Source organism: Cricetulus griseus, chromosome 2 (assembly GCF_003668045.3).
Source record: "Cricetulus griseus strain 17A/GY chromosome 2, alternate assembly CriGri-PICRH-1.0, whole genome shotgun sequence".
NCBI classification, from domain to species: domain Eukaryota; kingdom Metazoa; phylum Chordata; class Mammalia; order Rodentia; family Cricetidae; genus Cricetulus; species Cricetulus griseus.
In genome coordinates, this window is record NC_048595.1 from 420,437,526 (window position 1) to 420,457,862 (window position 20,337).

A 20,337-nucleotide genomic window follows, 5' to 3' on the forward strand; every position below is an offset into this window, starting at 1 on the left:
CTTAAATTATAGTGGTTATTTCCATTCCTGTTTTAAAGATGCTCTTACATAATGCTTATTGAAAGTTGTACTTTTAAAGATGAGAATAAAATCTAAGAACCCCTGTATACCAAACAAACCCCACAAAAGGCCCCTCTCTGAATCAAATAAAGTAGAGGAAATGGCAATGAAGCTTAGAATTTTAATTGACTAAGATGAACGAAAGCATTTCAATATCTCCCTACAGTTAGGTATATAAGATGGAAAAAAGAAATAATGTGCTTTGTCAAAATACTTTTCACCAGATTTAGTTTGGGGGTTAGTCATGTAAGGTGGAGATCATATTATAAACAGCTTGCAACCAAACACCTGGTCTCTGTTCATGGGCATATCTCCATAGTTGTAGCCTGAATTCTTAGAAAATATTGATCAAGAAAGCACAGTGTGAGAGAGGAGGATAAGGAGTTTGCTCTTTTTTATTTAAAAAAAATATTTTTCACTTTACATATCAACCCCAGTTCCCCCTCCCTCCCCTTTTCCAGCCCCCTCACCACCACCCTTTGTCATGCCCCATCCACTCCTCAGAGTGGGTAAGGCCTTCCTTGGGGAAGACCAAGCCCCTCCCCGCAGTATCAAGACTGAGCAAGGTATCCCACCATAGAGAATGGTTTCTAAAAAGCCAGTTAATGCACCAGGGGATAGGTGCTGATGCCACTTCCAGTCCCTGCCCCAACAGATCAAGTCACATAACTGTCACCACATTCAGAGGGTCTAGTTACATCCCATGCAGGTTCCCCAGCTGTCAGTCCATAGTGTGTGAGCTCCAACTAGCTTGGGTCAGCTGTGCTCTTGACACCCGCCCCCCCACACACCCCCTTGTTCATATGCTCCCTCCTTCCTCTCTTCAACTGAACTCCAGGAGCTCAGTTCAGAGCTTGGCTGTGGGTCACTGTATCTGCTTCCATCAGTTATGGGATGTAATTTCGTGTTTGTCTTGCTCTTAAATTTTTCTTTACGTATTTTTATTTGGGTGAGAGTCTCCTGTATCCCAGGCTAACTTTGCATCACCTATATTGTTGAGGATGAACCTGAGCTTCTGATCCTCCTGCCTCCACCACTAAAGGCAGGAATTACAGGCATGATCATGCACCAGCACACTGGGTCCCTGATATTTTGATTCAAAAGGGTGCTTCTTGTATTATTTGGTCTTGCTAGGGATTGATGGTGCTGGGGACTGAACTTGGGGTTTCATGCCTACTAGGCACTGGCAAGTACTCTACTACTAACTACATTCTAATACCAAAAATGAGCACTTTAAAATAAACAGGAAGACCTGATATTAGTTCAAAACATAAAGTAAATTCTACTTTTCTTTAATGTATAAAATAGTATCTACCAACATTTTTTTAATGATGGGAAATGATGCTCCCTGTGAGTCTCGGGACTACGTTTATTCTCGGGCAACTCTGTGAATAAGTAGTTTGCCTGGACAGTAGGAAGGAATTATGGAAGAAAAGTAGAGAAGATTTCAACAGAATCAAACACTCATGTCGTGGTGGGAGTGGGCATCATAAGGCATGTGGTCTTTTGCTAATATCTTTCTCAGATATCACAGTTATCTCAAAGAGATCAAGGCTGCCAATAAATGGTGCATTATGGCTGTGATGTGAGTGAGCATTAATTTATATGGAAAATGGTATGAAAGCAAGATTATGAACTGTTTTAATTGAAACTGTTCTTCCAATCATAGAAGCACATACTAAGACCTATCAGGTGTAGAACAAAAAACATGAGAAAGACATACTCTTTGTCCTCTACGATATTAGAAGAAATTTTGTAGAGAAGATTGTAGGGAAAGCTGTAGCCACGCCTACTTAGGGACTGGCTACAGGTTGCCTGACCACGCCCTCGACACCAGATATAGTGGGAAATTACCAATACGGAGTCAGGTAGAAATATAAGGGTATTTAATAGGGAAAAGCCTTACTTACAGAGCGACCTAGCCAGCCAGCGTGGCAGAGAAACCAAAAGTGAAAACGAAGTCAGCCTACATCCCCTGACCACGCCCTCGCAAGCTTGCAAGGCACACCTGTAGCCAGCCCCTAAGTAGGCGTGGCTACAGCTTCCCCTACAGAAGATGGCATTTACAGACAGCATTTAAAAGGCTTACTAGAAGAAAATATGTGACTAATGAGCAAACAAATGCTAAAGAAATGTTAAGAGATATGAGTTCAAATGTCAATGTGTTCTATCATGTTTTCCATATTTTTAACTTCTTTGTAAATGTACTACAAAGGCAATATGCTGAGACTCAGTTAAAATCATTGTATTACAATTTTCATATTTATAATTTTATTTGAAAATTTATATTAGCTATATCTCTTAGAATATTCTAAATATTATCAGGTGACCTTCCATGCTAGCATACATCTGCACAACACCATTTGATTATTGAAATTTATGTGGTTTGGTAACAAATAATATTAGATCACTTAGCATGAGGTCATCTTGATGTAAATACCTTACTAAAGCTAACTTACATATAGATTTGGGTACATTAATTTCTGCACCTATAAGAAATGGGGGCCTCTTTAAAATTTAGATTAAAATAAGCACTTCAGGATGTAACAGTTTTCAAATATTTTCCTAATATCAGCAAGTTAGAAATCATTAAATGGACTGAGTAACTTTCTAATGTCAAAGAATTGACTTATTAAAAAAACAACCTCCAATTGAACTATTCCGGCAATAGTCTTTAAACATGTATCTGCAGTCTAGCTTTTATGAAATCTTCAATTTGTGGGTACACATTGGTTTGTACTTATAAAAGTGAATAAGAAGCTTGTATGTGTTTTTGTGAAGGCTGCTACAGTGGGGGGGGGGATGTGTAGACGTGAAGAACTACCATTGGTTCATTTATGGTGTTAGTTTATTATATGTACAAAGATGTCTATGATTGTTTAGATTTAGAGACAGCCCCAAGGTTGTACCCAAGCCAAGAATGGAACTCAAGTACCACTTTGGTTGCAGTTTTCTGGTAGCTATCATGGTTTTGGAACATTGATCCCTTCGCACTTTCAGATGATTCCGTGAGCATGCCCAGTGTGGTAAGTGAACAGGAAGCTTCTCTCTTGAGTGCCCTTGGAAGGAGGCGGTTCTCCAGCCACGTCTCCAGCATGTCTGCACCTCAGGCTGAGGTGGGCATGTTACCCAGCCAAAGGTAAAGGCCTATGCCTGTCTTATACTCTGTACTTGGGGGCAAAAGAAGGAATTTGGAAAATACACTAACATTATCCTGTAAAAACAGAAGGAGAAGAAAACATGGGTGATGTTTCTAGAGAATATGTCCAAGAAATCACTTTCAAATAGGTTCCTATGGATAATAGTTGTAAATTTGTAAGTCAGGCTTTGAAATGAGACCACACCTTCAGGTCCAAGTATTATTTTTTATTGAAATGTGCAAAAATAGAAATACAATCCTTTTCTTCTGGTCAATGCCATCCTTACATGTCAGGTTTATCATCAGGCAATAATGAATATTTGGCAAGAGTAGTTAGTACCTGATACTTTGTGAGTTTACCTTCTGCAGTTGAGCTGCATGTAGAAATGCTTCACCAAGCAGAAAATATGCCTCTGACACTGTGCGGACCATGGGAAGGCCACTTAAATACAGCTCACAATTTTCCAGCTACATGCTGAAGTAGGATAAAGTGATCTGAAGGGGAACTTCTGTATCAGCAACTCTAAGATTCAATGACTAAACCATTTAAAGCATTTCCTTTGGTGTTCCCTGCCATGTAAGAGTGGAATTTAATAAATACATTTGGGGGCTCTTAGCTTTTAAACTTTTTATACCTGGGGAAAACAAGTCTACATAGTTTACATGATTAAAACTTAAATTTATATTTAAATAAACACACATATTTGAATTCCACCTATTTTAAATAAAATTACAATACAAAAAATGATCTGATGTAAGAGTTAGTCTACTTTTTAAAACAGATATTTTCCTATCAAGAATTTGGATTCTTTCAAAGAATTGGTGTTGCCTGATTTTTAGTGTGTTAGTTTATGTTTTTGTAATACGGCCTAATGCATGCTATGTCACTGAGCTATATTTCTAGCCACTGTTTTTTTTTTAATACCCTTAGACTCACTGTTGTACAAGTCACACATAGAACATAATATCAATAGGGATATATGATTCTGTTCAAATTAAGCTGGTTTATTTACAGGAGTATACTATACCCAAACCACTCAATAAATAGTTCACATAACCTAACACTTGATAATTTCCCTTTGGGCAAAAAGATTTTATAAATAAAATGTGTATCCAAAAAGCCAAATGATGAATCCCAAAAAGCAACATAAGCAGTTAATACTGGTAACTATTCATTTATTCTTAATTGTTCACTAGTCACATGTTTGTATTTAGAGTAACAGATTTTAATTAGAGAGGTTTTGAGCTATTAAAAATAAATCAAACTACTGATTCTTTTTCCAGGTGCATAATAATAGACCAACTTATTTTCAGAGAAATTTTATCTAATATAAACATATCCTAGAAGTTAAAAAGGATATACCATAATGAATCATTTGGATCTTGAATTATATTCTGGAAAACTGGAGAAGGGAACACTGTCTTTGTCCACTACCAAAAAAGTGATCCTCTTCCTGGGGACAGAGACTAGTTTTGCACTCAGATCTTCAGTAATACCTTTCAGTTTTGTAGATGTGTAATTATACACAATTTAACAGGTATATTGAATGCCTTATGGTTGCCTAGCTCAGTGCTAGACCTGAGGGGAAAGTGGATAAACTATAACACAACTGTGCTCACAAATATCAGTTCAGTTATCTCCAAATGAGTGGATAAATTATTATTCACTCACCAAATGACAGGCCTCCCTCACTAGAGAGTATAGAATAGAGAGGCCAATGTGAGTTCTTTATAATGTTTTGAAGATACCTTCCATTTGTTTACTGATATTTTCATTGCAAAATTAGCAGGGGAAGTTGGGCTCTTTCTTTGCTTTTCTTAATGGCATCAGTTTCCAGACTTTGGTTGTGGCCATTCATGGTAAGTGGTTTCTGTGTAGTAATGTTAGGATGTACAAGAAAATGTGGGGTCTGGTCATTGAAATACTGTGTCCATATGATATGTTAAAAAATAATAACCAGCTAGCCAAATGGCTACCAAAGAACTCATAGACTCATCTTCTACAGATCTACTCTGCAATACATTTCAGAGCTCATGTGTTTGGAGCTCATTTTAACTCTTGACCAATAAACAGACCACTCCTCTGAGAGTCGTACCCATCTAGTCTTTCCTTCCCCCATTGCCTTGAGTCCTATGTCTTGACAAACCCAGCACAAGGTGAAATGGTTGACTGTCTCCTTTTCCTTCCTTGTTCTGTTAAATTATTTTCAGTTCTTGGAAACAGAAAATTGCATGCTTTTTCCCCCTTTCCCTTTTCCTTTTTTTTTTCTTCTTTTTATTTTTTCTTTATGCATTTTCTTTCCCTAAATGCTTCATCTCCCTACCCCTCCTGCAGTGAACCTAATGTCCTCGATGACTCCCAGGGCCTGGCCGCCGAGGGCAGCCTCTCTAGGTACAGTGTCAAAGCTACCTGTCTATTGGTGTCTGTGCTGGGAAACTAGCTGTTCCCTGTCACCTCCGTCACTCTGTCTCCTCCGTCTTCTCTTTCCCGTCTTGGTATCTATTTCCATCCCTCGCCCTTGTTGTTCATGAACACACGAGCCTGGAGTCAAAGGTGTAGCAGACCCTCCTTCTTTACAGACAGCTCCAGAGAGCAATCACAAATAGTCTAAAATCCTCAATAAAAAAAAAAAAAACAAAAACCTTGCAGATTTCTCTATGGGACACATCTAATGAATGTCTAAAATGTTTGATATACCAAGAGCTAGGAGTGTATGTAGTTCATTGGAAGTAACATGAGCTTAAAGTGTGCTAGACCCTGGGTCCAATACCCGGTACCTTCCCAAAAGTTTGTTATACAAATGTTAAATTTCTCATATCTAATCATTCATTTCCATGCTGATCCCTGAGAATTGTTTTGGGGGGGTCTTTTTAGTACAACTCCCCCTCAGGGAGCCCCTGTACTCAAGATCTTTTAAATGATACCACAGATGGTAAGCAAACAGTGATGCTGTGAGAATAGCAATGTCACTGCAACTTGTGGGATTGCTTCTCGTGGCTGCATGCTGTTTGGCATACCGTTATTGTAGCTTGTTCAAACACATATCTAGAATACTGGTTCTAGCACAAAGATGACTCAAAAGCTTGCCATGAAAAACCCATTGCAAACTTTTCTTGTTAAGTAATAAGAGAAGTCGTGCAACAGAAACCATAGCATACCTAGACTATTTGTTTAAGCCTTCAGAAATGGGTACTGCACCTTTAACACTCAGATAAACCACGTCAAACATTCCTAATCTTGTGCTGTTGATTTACACCTCTCAACTAATCCTCATTAGGGGCAATGCTTCTTGTTCATCTGTAGAGTGTCTTTGTCCCATTTCAGGAGAAAGTACTCCCAGGGCTGCATTACTTAGTGAGTACAATACCCCCGTGTTTATTGCTTTGTTACAAAGATGAGGAAATGTTGAGAGGCCGTTCCTGTGAAAGGCTGTCTTTTGTTTTCTTCGCATCTTGTTTGGATTTCACATTTTCTTCTTCAACTGAAAATGGGAAATTTAGTCCATCATCAGGTCTATTTTTTTTCTTTACTGGATCCATAATTCATGACATTCATTTGTGTTTGCGAGCCCTTGCTTGGACAGATTAGTCTCTTATTGGTAAATGTGGAAGTGCTACAGAGAGCAACCTTAATCAGCAGGAGCTGTAGGGCAAGGCAGGTTGAGAAATAGTCCTGGAGAAGGTTTCCCCTAACTGGTTGTGGTGTCTGAAGAACTTTCAACAAAGTCTAGCAGGGCTTCTGTACTTTCAAGGATGGAGTTGTTTAAACCTAAAACTGCATATGGAATAGGAAACCTTAATTTCAGAAGCTAGGATCAGTGGCTGATGGAGGGTAGAAAGTATTAGTCAGGCTCCAATTTAGATGGTTTTGTGCTGAACGTTTAGTCCAGACTCTACTTCTGCTAACCGAGATCCCAGGACAATGTGCATGAGAGCAGACAGGGGTAGAGTTTTTTTTATTAATATTCTGAAGGACTTGGCAGGCTCAGGGTTCAAATGACTGGAGTTAGTTGAACTAACTCCTTCTGTGCAGGTCCAGTGCAAAGGGAGGAACTTCTGTGTTTGTACTAGGTACCAAGATAAGTTCAGAGCCAGTGTCAGAGACTTCATCTCCATGTGAACTGATCCTGTTAGTATTTTGATGACCATCTTAAAACAACTGCTGTTGATCTGTTGTTGCTGGCAACAACAACCTAGTTTTCCTTTGGACCTTGGTGTTAGTCACCAGGCCTAGCTGTGGTCATTAAGAAATGGAAAGATGAACAATTTGCTTTGGATTCTGAAATAATTTATGAATGTGGAGGCTTCCCACCAACCACTCGCACATCCACCTTTGCCATATGCTGCAAACTGTATCTCTTGAATGCCATCATGTCAGCAAGTTCTCTTTGGAGGAGAGGAAGTTTGGGCATTTACTAAAAAGGGGGTTTATGAAATGGCATGTTTTTATATTTTTTGTTTGCAGGCTTTCTTCTTTCTTAGTATAAGAATTCTATATGCACATTCTTAAAATCCAGAAATAGAAGGCAATAACCATGTGAATTACAATTTAACATACACTTTAGTACTTAGGCCCTGAAATACACTCAAAGTTATCCTGAAGAAAAGCTGACCCAAGCTTACCAAGAGGCATCCTGAAAGGAAACCAGTAAACCCTGCTACACACACACACACCACACACACACACACACACACACACACACACACACACACACACACACACACCAATCTTTGCTTGACTTTTATAGTACTTTGCTTCGGCCAGGCCACTTGTTTTAGACAAAAAAGGCAAGTTGGATTGAATAGGCTGAGTGAGGAAGAGACCAAGATAATCAGATAAAATGGGTGGGTACTGAAAAAAATGTATACACTAATTAGAAACTTCTGAGATATTTACTAAATTGCACTAATACCCTTCTTTTAAAGACTCAGTCCCGAAATTCTTATCAGAAACATTGTTTTCTGTCTATTTCCTTTTCTCAAAACTTTCATTGGAAATTAATAAGCCAAATCAAAATTCCATGGAAGATTTTTCTTCTTTGGAGAGTGCTGCTCTGAGAGACATGAAAATTCATTGTGGGGGTTCCTAAAACACACACACACACACACACACACACACACACACACACACACACACACACACACTAAGGGCATACTTTCCCTCTGGAATAATAGAGCTTGAGAAAAGTTATTTAAGTTTTTAAGGCTAGATGTTTATATTTGAGAACCAGATTTAGTTTAGACATGTTAGGATATTTTAAACAGCAGGAGTCAACAGTGAACTCTTAATTTAAAAAGAAATTATCATGGCATTTTATTCTTAGAAAAGTTTAATGACAGCGAAAATGAAGCATACAGTCCAAGTGTGAACAAGACTATAGTCTAGATTAGATAGCAATAACCTGTGTTACAGTAGTGCCCACCTCATGCTCGTACACAGCCTCAAAGCATGAAAATTTGCCAGGTACTCTTAAAACACAAGGGAGATTCCCACCTGCCTTTAATACAGCTGCAAAGGTGGGGCCAAGATGTGCACTGGGACACACACTGTGCTCTTTGCCATTGCTACGTCAGTTCTCAGACAATGTCTAAAACTGAGTTGTTCCTTACAATCTGATCTGAAACTCTAGTCTTTCTTTAGCATTTAAAATATATTGTCTTGGGTGCTGTGAAGGCTAAATACACTTAAACAATGATGGTTTTGTGAAAGGGAGACCTAAGCTTTGGTCTTTTTTGCTTTCCTGCTGTGTGCCTGCTGCTCCTTTTGTGTTGATTTCATGAGTTCCCACTGCAAGGCATCACTCAGGATAAATGGCTGTGCCGCATGTGTTACGTCCCACTTCTACAGCGCTATAACCAAAGTAAAGCTGAAGCCAGAAGTAGAGAAAGAAGCAATAAACAACCAATTTACTAACCAGGCAGTGTTGTCATCCGGCATGTCTGCTTAACTTTTAATTTATGTAATATATGATATACTGCAATACATAGTTTATTTTTTTATAATTTAAGTGACACAAATTATCCTTACATTACTGAATGTCTCCTCGTTTACATAGCCCTTATTTAAAGAAATATTATCAGGCATATAATTAGGAAATATACACTTATTTGCAGGCCATTATGCTGCAACAATGAAAAAGGAGCTAATCTTATCAGATTCATTTTCTGAACATTGGCCAAATTCCCCTAGTTTATGAATTGCTTCCTTGTATTCTAAATAGGAACTAGTTTTTGAAGACAGTTTGAATCACACCAATTCTGCTGTACCTGTTTGAATTTTCTTCTCTAAAATCTGGATCTTACTATCATTTGCCAAATGATAGGAACTCAGAAACATGAGGGAAGGAAAGGCATGCCAACTCAGTCTGTCATGTAGTCCTAGCATTTGGGAAGGCTGCAAGCAGGTGCATGGCACATTCCAGGCCCGCAGGGGTAACATACGGAGACTATGGCCTTCTACAACAAAAGGTTATTTACTTTATGTTAGTTTAAATTTGGAAAGTTTTACTAGCTTTTAGAATTATTGTTTCACCCTGTTTGGTTAACACAATAAAAATCAGCTGTCGTTCCTAAAATTAACGCTTCCAAGAAACCAGTGTTCTCCGTAAGATCAAGTTTTTAGTATCTGATCAGTTGTTTTTCATAACTGTTGTACATGAAATAGGTATTTCAGTTATTCAGAAGGATTTAGTTGCCTACTAAAGTACACTTTTAAGATTTGAGACTACCCAATAAATGTAGTAGCTCCTTGATGAGGAAAATAATTTTGATTATTATATCTGTGGTAGATGAAGACTCTTAAAATAGAAAGCAGAGCATAGTACAGATAGGTTCTTAGTACAAAGAGCTTGGCTTTCTCCCAGTTGTAGCTAATTTGAAGCTAATTCTTATATTTAGTTCCAGTTTGAAATAAACTCCAAGATATGAAAATTTTGTCTACATTACATTCATTGTTAGCTTCTTAGCTGTTTGTTATTCACATGACTTAATTCATTGATGGGGCAAGTAGAAATTTCAACATCATATCTCTAGGGCAATTGTAATTTATTGCCTGGAATGTATTCCGGGTAGATGTTCTATAATTTCATTTTTGATGCATACATCCCTATTTTATTTTCATAGAAAAGCCAATTACTAAAGACACTTGATAGATTTCTCAGCTATAAGCCTCTCTGTCCATAGAGAAATGTTGATATTCATGATCTTCCCCTGGAGTAACCATCATGAAATTACTGTTATGTTGTGACATTTAACTCTCCAAGTAACGTATATTTTTATTTTCTTGTACCATTTTTTCTTGAAATCTCAGATTACTAAATAAAAATAAGACAAGAGGACTGCCTCAGATTCATTTTCTCTGTCCCATTATTTTCAAAATGTATTACCTACTTCCTCTTAATATCCTAGAAGCAATGTCATTACAGACAACAAATGTAAAACAAGAAAGCATGCTATATATGTCACTTTTCATACACAAACCATTTTACATCAACTAACTTCTTTTCTCTACCTTAATGGGAGGTAGTTGGTAAGTATCGACCTCCCTTTATGGCCAAGGGAACTGAGGTAACATCTAGATGTCAATGAAGAATCCATTCCAATGGTAGCTTTGCTTGGTATTGGGAGAAATGTCTTTCTACTTATGTGCATATATATGCTTTCCAACTTAACACACACAGGTTAAAATGGACAATTAATAAGGAGATGTCATTTCAGACATGACAGCAACATAGAGTGGATTGATGATCAAAATGTGCTGTACTGTTCCTTTAGCATAGAGTCCTTCAAACACACTACAAAGTCACATAAAGATGACATTCATCAATCTGGTGAACTTGATTGGGGGGAAGAAAAGAAGTGTTAAACACTTCTTTTTTGGTATCCTTTGTAGAATTTTGTGTTGCATACATCGTAGGGTGTAATCATATCCCTATTACATAGGAAATTTGACAGATCTTATTGAGTCATTGTTTTTTTTTCTTCTAGTAAGAATATAAGTTGGACTTCAACTAAATGAAAGCTTTGACTGTACCAACTGCAATTATTAGTCTGTCGTTAGTACATGAGAAGCATCAGAATGTCCATCTTGCCACTAATTTCTTGGATCAAAAGTGCAGTGAGGTGTTTATGTAGCACATTAAAAAAAAACAGAAATGTGTAGATGCAATCATTTTTTTTTACTCTACTTTTTTCCTGGACAATTGCTGACTGGGTTGCTCTGTGGGATGTTTTACCCTAACGATATCTGTAGATGACTCTCCTTTTTGCAAAGGCAAAGACATCATTTAACCAGAAATCAATTAATCACATTGACATCAACCACAGAATTAAAATACCATATAGGGCACAGTGTGTTTCTCTTTTCATTCTCTCTCCCATTGTAGATATATGATCCATGCATGGAGAATGAAAAAGAATCATGGGCCCATTTCAGTATGTTCAGCGTCACCAACACTAAAGTAGCAGACCCTGTCAGTAGTCATTTTTGCTTATGAGACACACATACACAGTAATTTGGGGGGAGCAGACTGTTCCTTTTATCAACTGCACAGTCCACTTGAGTGCAGCTAATTGAGCTGTCCTGCCAGTTCACTTTGCCAGCCTTTTAAATCTAAAATAGTTTTCAAATATCTTTAAATTTTCTACCCATGTGGCTATTTGCTCAGCTGTCACAGACTTCAGGCTGCAAACATGTGTTGAATGTGTCCCTTCACCCAAATGGATTCTGTGTCTGATGTGTTCAATATCTGTCCATCTTCTTTTCATTTAAATCGGAAGTTTTAAAACAGGTGTTCCCATCGTGTGACAGAGTTGTTTGTGTGTATTTGTCACCAGCGTTTCCATTCCCCTTGGAAAAAAAATTGAGATTAGAATATGACATGTTAAGCCTTTTGATGGCTTCCAAACCAGGGGTGTGATTGAACCAACGTCCTGCTGAATGATAGATACAGCATCGGTGACTGAAATCAGAATCTCAATTTTGACAGCTTGGGGCTACAAGGCCTTGTCCTCCTTTCCAAGCCTTTGAAAACCCCTACCCCAGGGACTCTTTCCCAACCATCCTTCAAAGATAATGGTATCTTTGAAGTGACTGTTCCATACAAGTGGTTTTGGCTAACACCCACCAGAGAATGGTCTTCTTCACTGTCTCCACGGTAGACTAATGCTGTTGATGCTTGGCAGGGTGGCAAGTGTACAGAGTGAACCTGGTCAGCAGAACCTCCTCCTGCAGCAGCCACTGGGGAGGAAAAGGGGCCTGAGGCAGGTAAGGAGACCCTGAGATGCTAAGAGTCATCCTAGAAGAGAGAAGATCCACTTGCTTGTTAATGCCTGTGTTTGTTAGGATCAGACCCAGCCTTCTTGCCTGAAATAAGCTCTGCACAGCAACCTTAAAGTGTGGTAAATGCTTGGGCAAGCTGAGCACATGAGGCTTTTGTTGTGCAAAGGTGATTATTTGATAAAGGAAGTCGGCTGATAGATCTTCTTGTTCTCCATTTGGAAGCTTCTTTCCTAGACAAACTCACTGGCAGTGCTTGCACTGATTATTACAGTGTTAACCCAATATCTGCTTTTACAGAGTCAGAGACAGGTCCTTTCTCACTCTGATGTTGGAGATTTAATTTAATATTGAATTAGAAGATCATTATTTTCATCTGTGTGTTGTGGTACAATACCTGTATTTCCAGAACATAGGAGGCTGAGGGAGGAGGGTTATGAGTTCAGTACCAGCCTGGGTTACACAGAATTGGAATCCAGCCTGGAAGTGGTGGTAGTGTACACATTTCACTAGGTGGGATTCTGCCCTTTATCAACCCTTTCATCATTCGCCTTTCCCTCTGCTCCCTTCTTCCATTTCTCCCTCACACCTGTCTCCTCTCATTTCTCAATTTTCATACATGGTTTCACCACACAGTCTAAACTGGTGTCACACCCAATCCTCCTGCCTTGGCCTCATGAGGTCCTGGGACTCCAGGAATGCACCACCACTCCTGCCTCATACATTGTTTCCTAAATAAAAGTCTGAGTGAGGCTCCAGTGTTTTGCTAGAGGCTTGGTTTCTTAATAAATCTCTCTGAGAGATGTTCAACGATAGTTTTAGGTGAGCAAAAGGCAGGTATTAAGTATTATTTTTGGTTTTCTATCCACTGAAACTCTCAAATTTGGCATTTCAAATTCATTAATGTTCCAAGGCTATCGGAAAGAACAAGTAGGACTGTCAAGTGAGGGTCACGTGAGCAGAGGATCTGTTCCCAGGCAGTTGGCCTTTCTTGCGAATTTTATTTTATCTGTTTTCTTCAGCTAAGACGCCCTCTCCTGTCAAGGCAGAAGACTCAAACTGAACCCAGAAACCGCCATGGGGCTCGACTGTCTACCACTCGCAGGAGCATTCAACCTAAAACAAAGCCTTCTGGTGAGTGAGGCCTTAGGTGTCCCTTCTGATTGCACCACTGTGTGATGGTAGGCAGCTTGGCCTGGAAGGCCTACTGAAAGTGAGAAGATACAAATAACCTCATTTTGGGGGAAGTCTTAGGATAAGTTTCCCAGAAAACTTTACTACTTTTTTTTCTCTTCTCATCTCCCCCAACCTTTCCCCACCCCTGGTAAACGTAGATAAGTGGAACGACCCAAGGTAAATTGTTAACACTCTGAAACTGGAATGGAAAAGCTCGTGTTTTCTTTATTCGATCCAGGAATTAGACCATTCTGCTTCTTACTAAAGGCAAAGGCGCAGTGAATAACTCTTGGGCTTTTTGGTTCTAGAATAAACATCACTAGAAGGGTTATTATGATAAGTTAACCTTTGCAAATCTCGTGTCAGGCCATTTATGTAAAAATTGTTTTCTCTTTTCAGTTCTATTCTATATAAGAAGAAATCAAAATGCCTAAAATGGCCATATAGGGTCTCATTTATTACAAACCAGCAATGCCTTTATGATGAAATCACTGGCTAATGCCAATTATTAAGCATCAGCAGTCAATTTCTCTCCTACTTATTGGTTCACCTCTAACTTACAGTTGACCAGAAGCGATCTGTGACCTTCATTGAGGCTCAGCCAGAGCCAACAGCCACCCCAACAGACATACTTCCTGCCACAGGCCAACCACAGGGCTGCAGCCCAGGCTCCTCTGGGAAGCCGGAAGGGACCGACAAACCGGTGCTCACATCCTCTCCCGCCATTGTTGTTGCGGATCTTCACAGTGTGTCTCCCAAGCAGGTGAGGGCACCGCAGAGACAGGCAAGGCCCGTTCCCTGCGTACTTATCTGCAGGAACCACTTAAATATGCACATTTCTTCTGAATAATTAAGTCTGGGTCTGTAACACATTATTGCCCAAACAGATAACCTCTTTTACCATTGTGAAAAAGAAATACAAAATATAAAATGGTTGGCCAATAATGTATTTATAAATAAGAAGGACCAAAACATGTCTTAGTGGAAAACATGAAAGAAGTTATCTTTCAGCTGGAATAATCACTGATTTGATACACAGTTAAATATTTTTCAGTTAAAGCATATGATGAAGCCATCACATAGTTTTCTATGTCCTATAAGATCAGATGAACTTTATAGTTTGTCCTCATTGTCTTAGTATTGTTTTATTTTGCTTTTATGAATACATTTCTATAGGTACCATATTCTGATGTTATTGTCTAAGAAAACTAAAGGGTAATATTAGCATATACATTTGCATGGGCTTTAATAGTTAAAAGACACTGTAGCACATCATTTATATCAGTTCATTTTTACAGCCTATAAGATAAGCATGGCCCCTCCCCCCTAAAAATAGTTATAAGTCAAAGGATAGAAGACCAATGCTTTGAAAGCTGGACGGGCCCTTATAGATCCTCCCTGTGACAGAGGCTGGAGCTTGGGTTCACCTTTGAGTTCTTGTCCAGTTAGAGCTGCTGTACAGTGGTTTTTATGTTCTTCTCTGGTACCCATCCTGCTTGTCCATGATGTTATGATCCTTTTGGTCACAGAGTGAGCCCCTTCTTGCTGAGGAAGGAGAAAAAAAGGAGGATACAGAAGTACAAGTTGCTGCAGCACACAGTCCCCTCTCCACTCAACTCTCGGACCCTGATGACTTCACTGGCCTTGAGACATCCAGCCTCCTACAGCATGGAGACACTGTCCTTCATATCAGTGAGGACAATGGCATGGAGAACCCCCTGCTGTCCAGCCAGTTCACTTTCACGCCTCCTGAGGTGGGGGAGAAAGACACAGCACTAGATGAGTCCCATGTTTAGCTCTGTATCACAGGAGCAGGACACAGAAGACTGCTAACAACGGAACGATTTTGATGACAAGGATTAATTCCAAAACATCACTTTACAACCAGTGGGTGGCATTAAGTCTGAGAGGATTTTGCTGCCAAAACTCCTAATGTGTCATAACCATCTTAAAAACCAATAGCTAAAGCTTTAGTCATGTGAAGACCATAAAAGCAGGGAAGGATAAGGGGAAAGAGCCATTTCACTGCACATTGTGAATAGCTCGCTTTGAGCAGCTAAGATATATATATATATATATATATATATATATATAATATATAGTCAGTTGAGAATATATATTATTGCTTCCCTCATAAGAATACTAACAATATGTTCTAAAAGGAATGCAGTCTTTTAAGATACATTATACATCTCATGAAAATGTTTATTTTTATAGTTTAAAAAATTTACATTATGTGGCTATATATGCATAGCAATTCATATAAAAACAACCAATAAGAAAAATAATTAGAGAAACTAAATTACAAACCCTGCAGTTATTTTTGTTTTGGTCAACAATATACTCAGTAATTAAAAGAACAAAATGCTATTTTTCAGAGCTGTGAACTTTTCAAAAATTATTTTTTAACTTTCATTTTCACTGCATGCTAAAAATCAAAATTCTAATACCACACATCATTTCATACCAATCACTAAGACAAAATGCTCTAGAAATTCTCAGATATGATTCTGAATTAATAACATAGGCCACTATATAATTATAAAAAGCTAAATGTAAATAGCATTGCTTGAAAGAGATGGCATTCCTACTTCTAGCCCTGACTACGTCCATGTCTAGAATGGATCTATTGGGAATGGGGATTGCTTTCCATTACAGTCCTTGTGCCTGCCCCTGAGGGCATATTTTCATACATTAAAGTTAAGTTGTTAGGACTAGATCAGAAAAGAACTTTTTCTCAGTAGTCAAATATCCTATGATCCTTAGGAGATCGCCATTAATGAGGAAACATACAGAGTAATCAATTTCTTCATAGACTCAGACAGCTTGTATATATTACAAATAGGGCTTTAACTTGAAGTGCAGTTACTTCAAAAAATAAAATAAAATTGGGAAGGCTTGTGAGGCCAGTACTTAGTAGGTTATTAAAGGGCTGGGCATCACACAGTTCATAAGTAGGTTTCATAAATTTAGCAGTTTACATTAGAGAACTGTTATGTAAAACTACTAAGCATTGAAAGGTATTTACATACCTACATTGGTATGGTGTGTGTGTGTGTGTGTGTGTGTGTGTGTGTGTGTGTGTGTGTTTTAGTCTTCAAGTAGAAGTTAAACAGAGTTTGATTATGTTGAGATGAGTTTAAATATATTCTATATGCTTAAATGTTGATTATGTTGGCTATGAAATGTACGTATATATAAAGAGGAGAATTATAAACCCAAACAAATCATAAAGAAAAATGATATTTATGTTAGAATTATTTATTAAATAAGCACAGTTTATATTGTGACTTATAAAAGCATATACTTTGGGGCTACAGCCCCACTCACCACGAGCAAGGAATTATCTATAAATTAATTAGAATAAAATTTAAAATCCCCCAGTTGAGAAAATCAAGGTGGTATCACCTCCAGGCCTTCTGGTTAAGAACAAGTATTGGAAATCAAGGAGATAAATGGACCTCTTTTATGTGCTATAACATCTTCACATCATTCATACTTAATGCTGAGTTTGTCCCTAAGTGCAGAAGCCGATATGCAAGTGGTTTTCTGGTTCTAAGCTGATGTATTTGCCTGTTACAAACTATGCTGCTCAATTAGCATTAGAGGCCTTATGTCTGGTAATTACAAGTGTCTGAGTTATGTGCGTCTATGTGCTTTGTTCCAGTGTTTGGATTCCTGATTCAAAATCTCTATAATTGTGTCAGATATTTAAGAAGTACAGAGGTCAATGAATTGATAAATACTCAACAATAACTCTAAATATCTTTATATATTTTAAATGTGTTGGGCTGTTTGAGAAAGAATTTACTGGTCTGTCTGCCTTTTAACCTGACTCATTCGCTGTCATGTATGGAAGTCTATTAGAAATTTTTTCAATATGCTAAGTAATGTTTTACCTTTAAAAAACAAAGGAGACTTGTCCACTCTGAGAAATAGGGACTTACAGAGTGGAAATGCTCTCTCTCGTGTTGGACTTCTGAAATTTTGCAAATGTGTGCATCTGTTCCATTTAAGGTGTCCTTAAACGTGTTGAATGTAATGTGTTGAATGTTATGTGTGGTGACTAAAGTATCTATATGTATGTGCATAAGACTGTCACAAAATGTATTCTCAGGAATACTGTTAACTGGAGTTGGAAGGAATAACTTAAAGAAAATTAGGGAAGATAAGAAAAAAAGTTTGAGTTAATTGACAATCTTTTGTAATATTCAAAATGTGACTAAGAACTAATTATCACTCATGATCATTATAATATTAGTAAAATAGATTTATTTCTTAATCTATGATGCTTCATAATACTTATCTCATTCAGGGGAAGGATAAAACAGACACCCACTTTCACCAGGTCTTAAAAAAAATTACATTCAATGGACATTGGTCCTCTGGAAAGTAACTTTATAGAGAGAGACCTTGGAATAAAAATATATCATCCATGATAGTGGGTACAGATTTATACTATTCAGATTAAAGCAGCTTAATCTGGATGCAGAATTTCCTAGAACAAGCATTTTATTTTCATTTGCAGCATTCACTATTTTCTATAATTCTATTAAATTACTTGATTCTTCTGACAAGGAAAATGAGTTACTGAGTGCCTTGGAATAAGCCACTAAGAACTACAGTGTGAAAGGGCACAATTGGGCACACAGCAGTGCTGGAGGCAACTAATGGTTCGATACATCAAGCCTCCAAGAATAATTTAAGACAAGACAGCATCTCTCTTTTAGCATCTGTTGTTTCAGTCAGTGAAGAACTTTCTCCACTTTGCTGCCCACCTCCTAGAGTTTCCAAGGAAATAATAGTGTATGTGCAGAGATCTATAGGGAAGAAAGGGTTATAGAATTATAATCCAAAACATGAATTAAATACCTTCTTTGAGTTACACAGGAACTTCCTTGAGTTACCAGAGAATTTTCCAGAATTTGCTGCTGTCACACTGAGTCCCACTGTTGCTCCGTGACCTCACAGTTCCAGTCCATGGCCTTGTGTCTCAGCAGTGAGTAAAATGTCCCACGTCCTCATTTACTTTTGTGGGTCTCAACTGCAGCATCTCAGAAGCAGACTTTGATCTGACACTCAGGAGAATAAAAACAAGTTGAGGGCAGAATGTATTTGGAAAAGTTTATGATAAATTTACTTATATTATTTAAGGATCATTTAGGATCATAAATCTACGTACCTCCATGATATTTTTTAATAGTCACTGTGACCATGGGATTAAAGTCCTTTATTAGCCATTTTGTAGGTAAAAACAAAGGATTGACTACACAGCCAACTTCCCTCAGAAGACTATGAAGTCTGTTGTGAATACTGAATGACCAAAGAGCATGGAAAAATGCATATGAATAAATACTGAGACATTTATGAAAGATATTTATGAAAGCTATTGACTTCTGTGTTTGAATATGCACATATAATAAAAATAATCTAAAAGTATTTAATGTGCTCCAATTTCATTTCTCTCCTTTGGAAATGGTTTAGCTCATTCCGGTTCATTTTTGAAGACTTGGAATGTGCCTTCTTTTATTCATCTCTTGTTCTCCATACCTGCACTCTACACCTGGCCTAAAGTCACCAATCATTCCCTCCACTTCTGTATACAATTGATATCCATCTATAAGTACTTCCCATCCCCCATCTTTCAAAATAAAGCAGAATGCAGATATGGAAGACAAGTAGCCAATTTGACTTCCCTGCCCAGATTACGACCTGCTGGAATCCTGGTAGTCCAAGTCAGAACATTAAAGACTTGATTGTCATCTGACTGTGGCCCCAGAAACCATGGCATCTAAATTACCACCAGCTATGTTTTGAATAAAGTTATGAGGTATCCTATCCTTGTCCTTTAGGAATTTCTCTTGTTTAATTCATGTTTATCTTCACATAGCTTTGCATTTCTTCCTGACCCAGACTCTGAACACATTTGGCATTAGGACACCTACCCATTTCAAGAATTATGGCTGGATAATAAACAACTGTATCAAATCGGTCTACAGCAGAGGAAGTAGGACCAAAGAAGCCTAAGAAACTCGTATACTGAGTACTCAGCAGTCACTGCTCTCGGCACCTTGACTAGGGAGTATCACAGAAGAGAGGACCAAAAGACTGTAAGAGAGCTAGAGGGTGGGGGAAAGTGCTATGGAATGCTGTCTCCTGGGTACGACAGGCATGCTGCAATTGCTAGTGCACAAGCAACCGTGGCTATCTGCACAAAACCTACAGACACACAGAGATATTTAAGTAGGAGAGGGATTAATTAGGAAGAAGAAAAGGATCACCAGGAGTTGAAGAAGAGTAAGTGCGGGTGACCGGGGCTACGATCACAATATAAGGCATACATGTATGAAATAGTAAAAAAAAAATTACACTTTCAAAACAAATTCCTGAATTGTAGGCGGTAGTCTAGCTGGTCGGCCCGTTACCTTCTTGCACCATTAAACTATTTTTCCTTACAAAAGGAGAAAAAAAAAAAAAAAAAAAAAAGAGGCTGAGATGACAGAGGCTCAGGAAAAAACCCAGACAGGAGGCAGAAGGTCTCCGCCCGGCTCCGCTCCTGGCTAGCCAGCTGACAGCCCCGCCCCCAGCAGGAGGCGGGACTTCCTCGCCGCAGGGCAGACGCTTCCGGCAGAGTCCGGAAGAGAGTGCGGAGTGGGAGGGGGCGGAGCCAGCGCGGCGCGCCCAA

The 20,337-nt window shown here is 38.5% G+C and overlaps 1 protein-coding gene and 1 long non-coding RNA gene across 11 annotated transcripts in view; one reads left to right on the forward strand and one right to left on the reverse strand.

Moving 5' to 3' along the window:
• Unc80 (unc-80 homolog, NALCN channel complex subunit) overlaps positions 1–15,703 on the forward strand; it is a 176,704-nt gene extending 161,001 nt beyond the window's left edge. For 5 of the 6 annotated variants that reach the window (XM_035441010.1, XM_035441013.1, XM_035441011.1 and 2 more), the window contains 6 exons: positions 3,061–3,199; positions 5,535–5,591; positions 12,383–12,464; positions 13,499–13,610; positions 14,216–14,415; positions 15,182–15,703. In XM_035441010.1, coding sequence (XP_035296901.1) covers positions 3,061–3,199; positions 5,535–5,591; positions 12,383–12,464; positions 13,499–13,610; positions 14,216–14,415; positions 15,182–15,448 — 857 coding nt within the window. In that variant the 3' untranslated portion in view covers positions 15,449–15,703. The remainder of the gene's footprint in view (positions 1–3,060; positions 3,200–5,534; positions 5,592–12,382; positions 12,465–13,498; positions 13,611–14,215; positions 14,416–15,181) is intronic. The other variant, XM_035441015.1, reaches the window with a different exon arrangement.
• Positions 13,853–20,228, reverse strand: LOC113833584. Of its 5 annotated transcripts, none has more exons than XR_004768685.1 (4): positions 20,022–20,228; positions 18,835–18,965; positions 18,525–18,724; positions 13,853–15,401 (listed from the first exon to the last, which is right to left on the reverse strand). It is a non-coding gene; the product is annotated as an uncharacterized LOC113833584 (long non-coding RNA). The 5 variants fall into 5 exon arrangements; XR_004768686.1 differs by having other exon boundaries at positions 19,934–20,228; XR_004768683.1 differs by having other exon boundaries at positions 19,598–20,228.
• Positions 20,229–20,337: the final 109 nt, after the last annotated feature.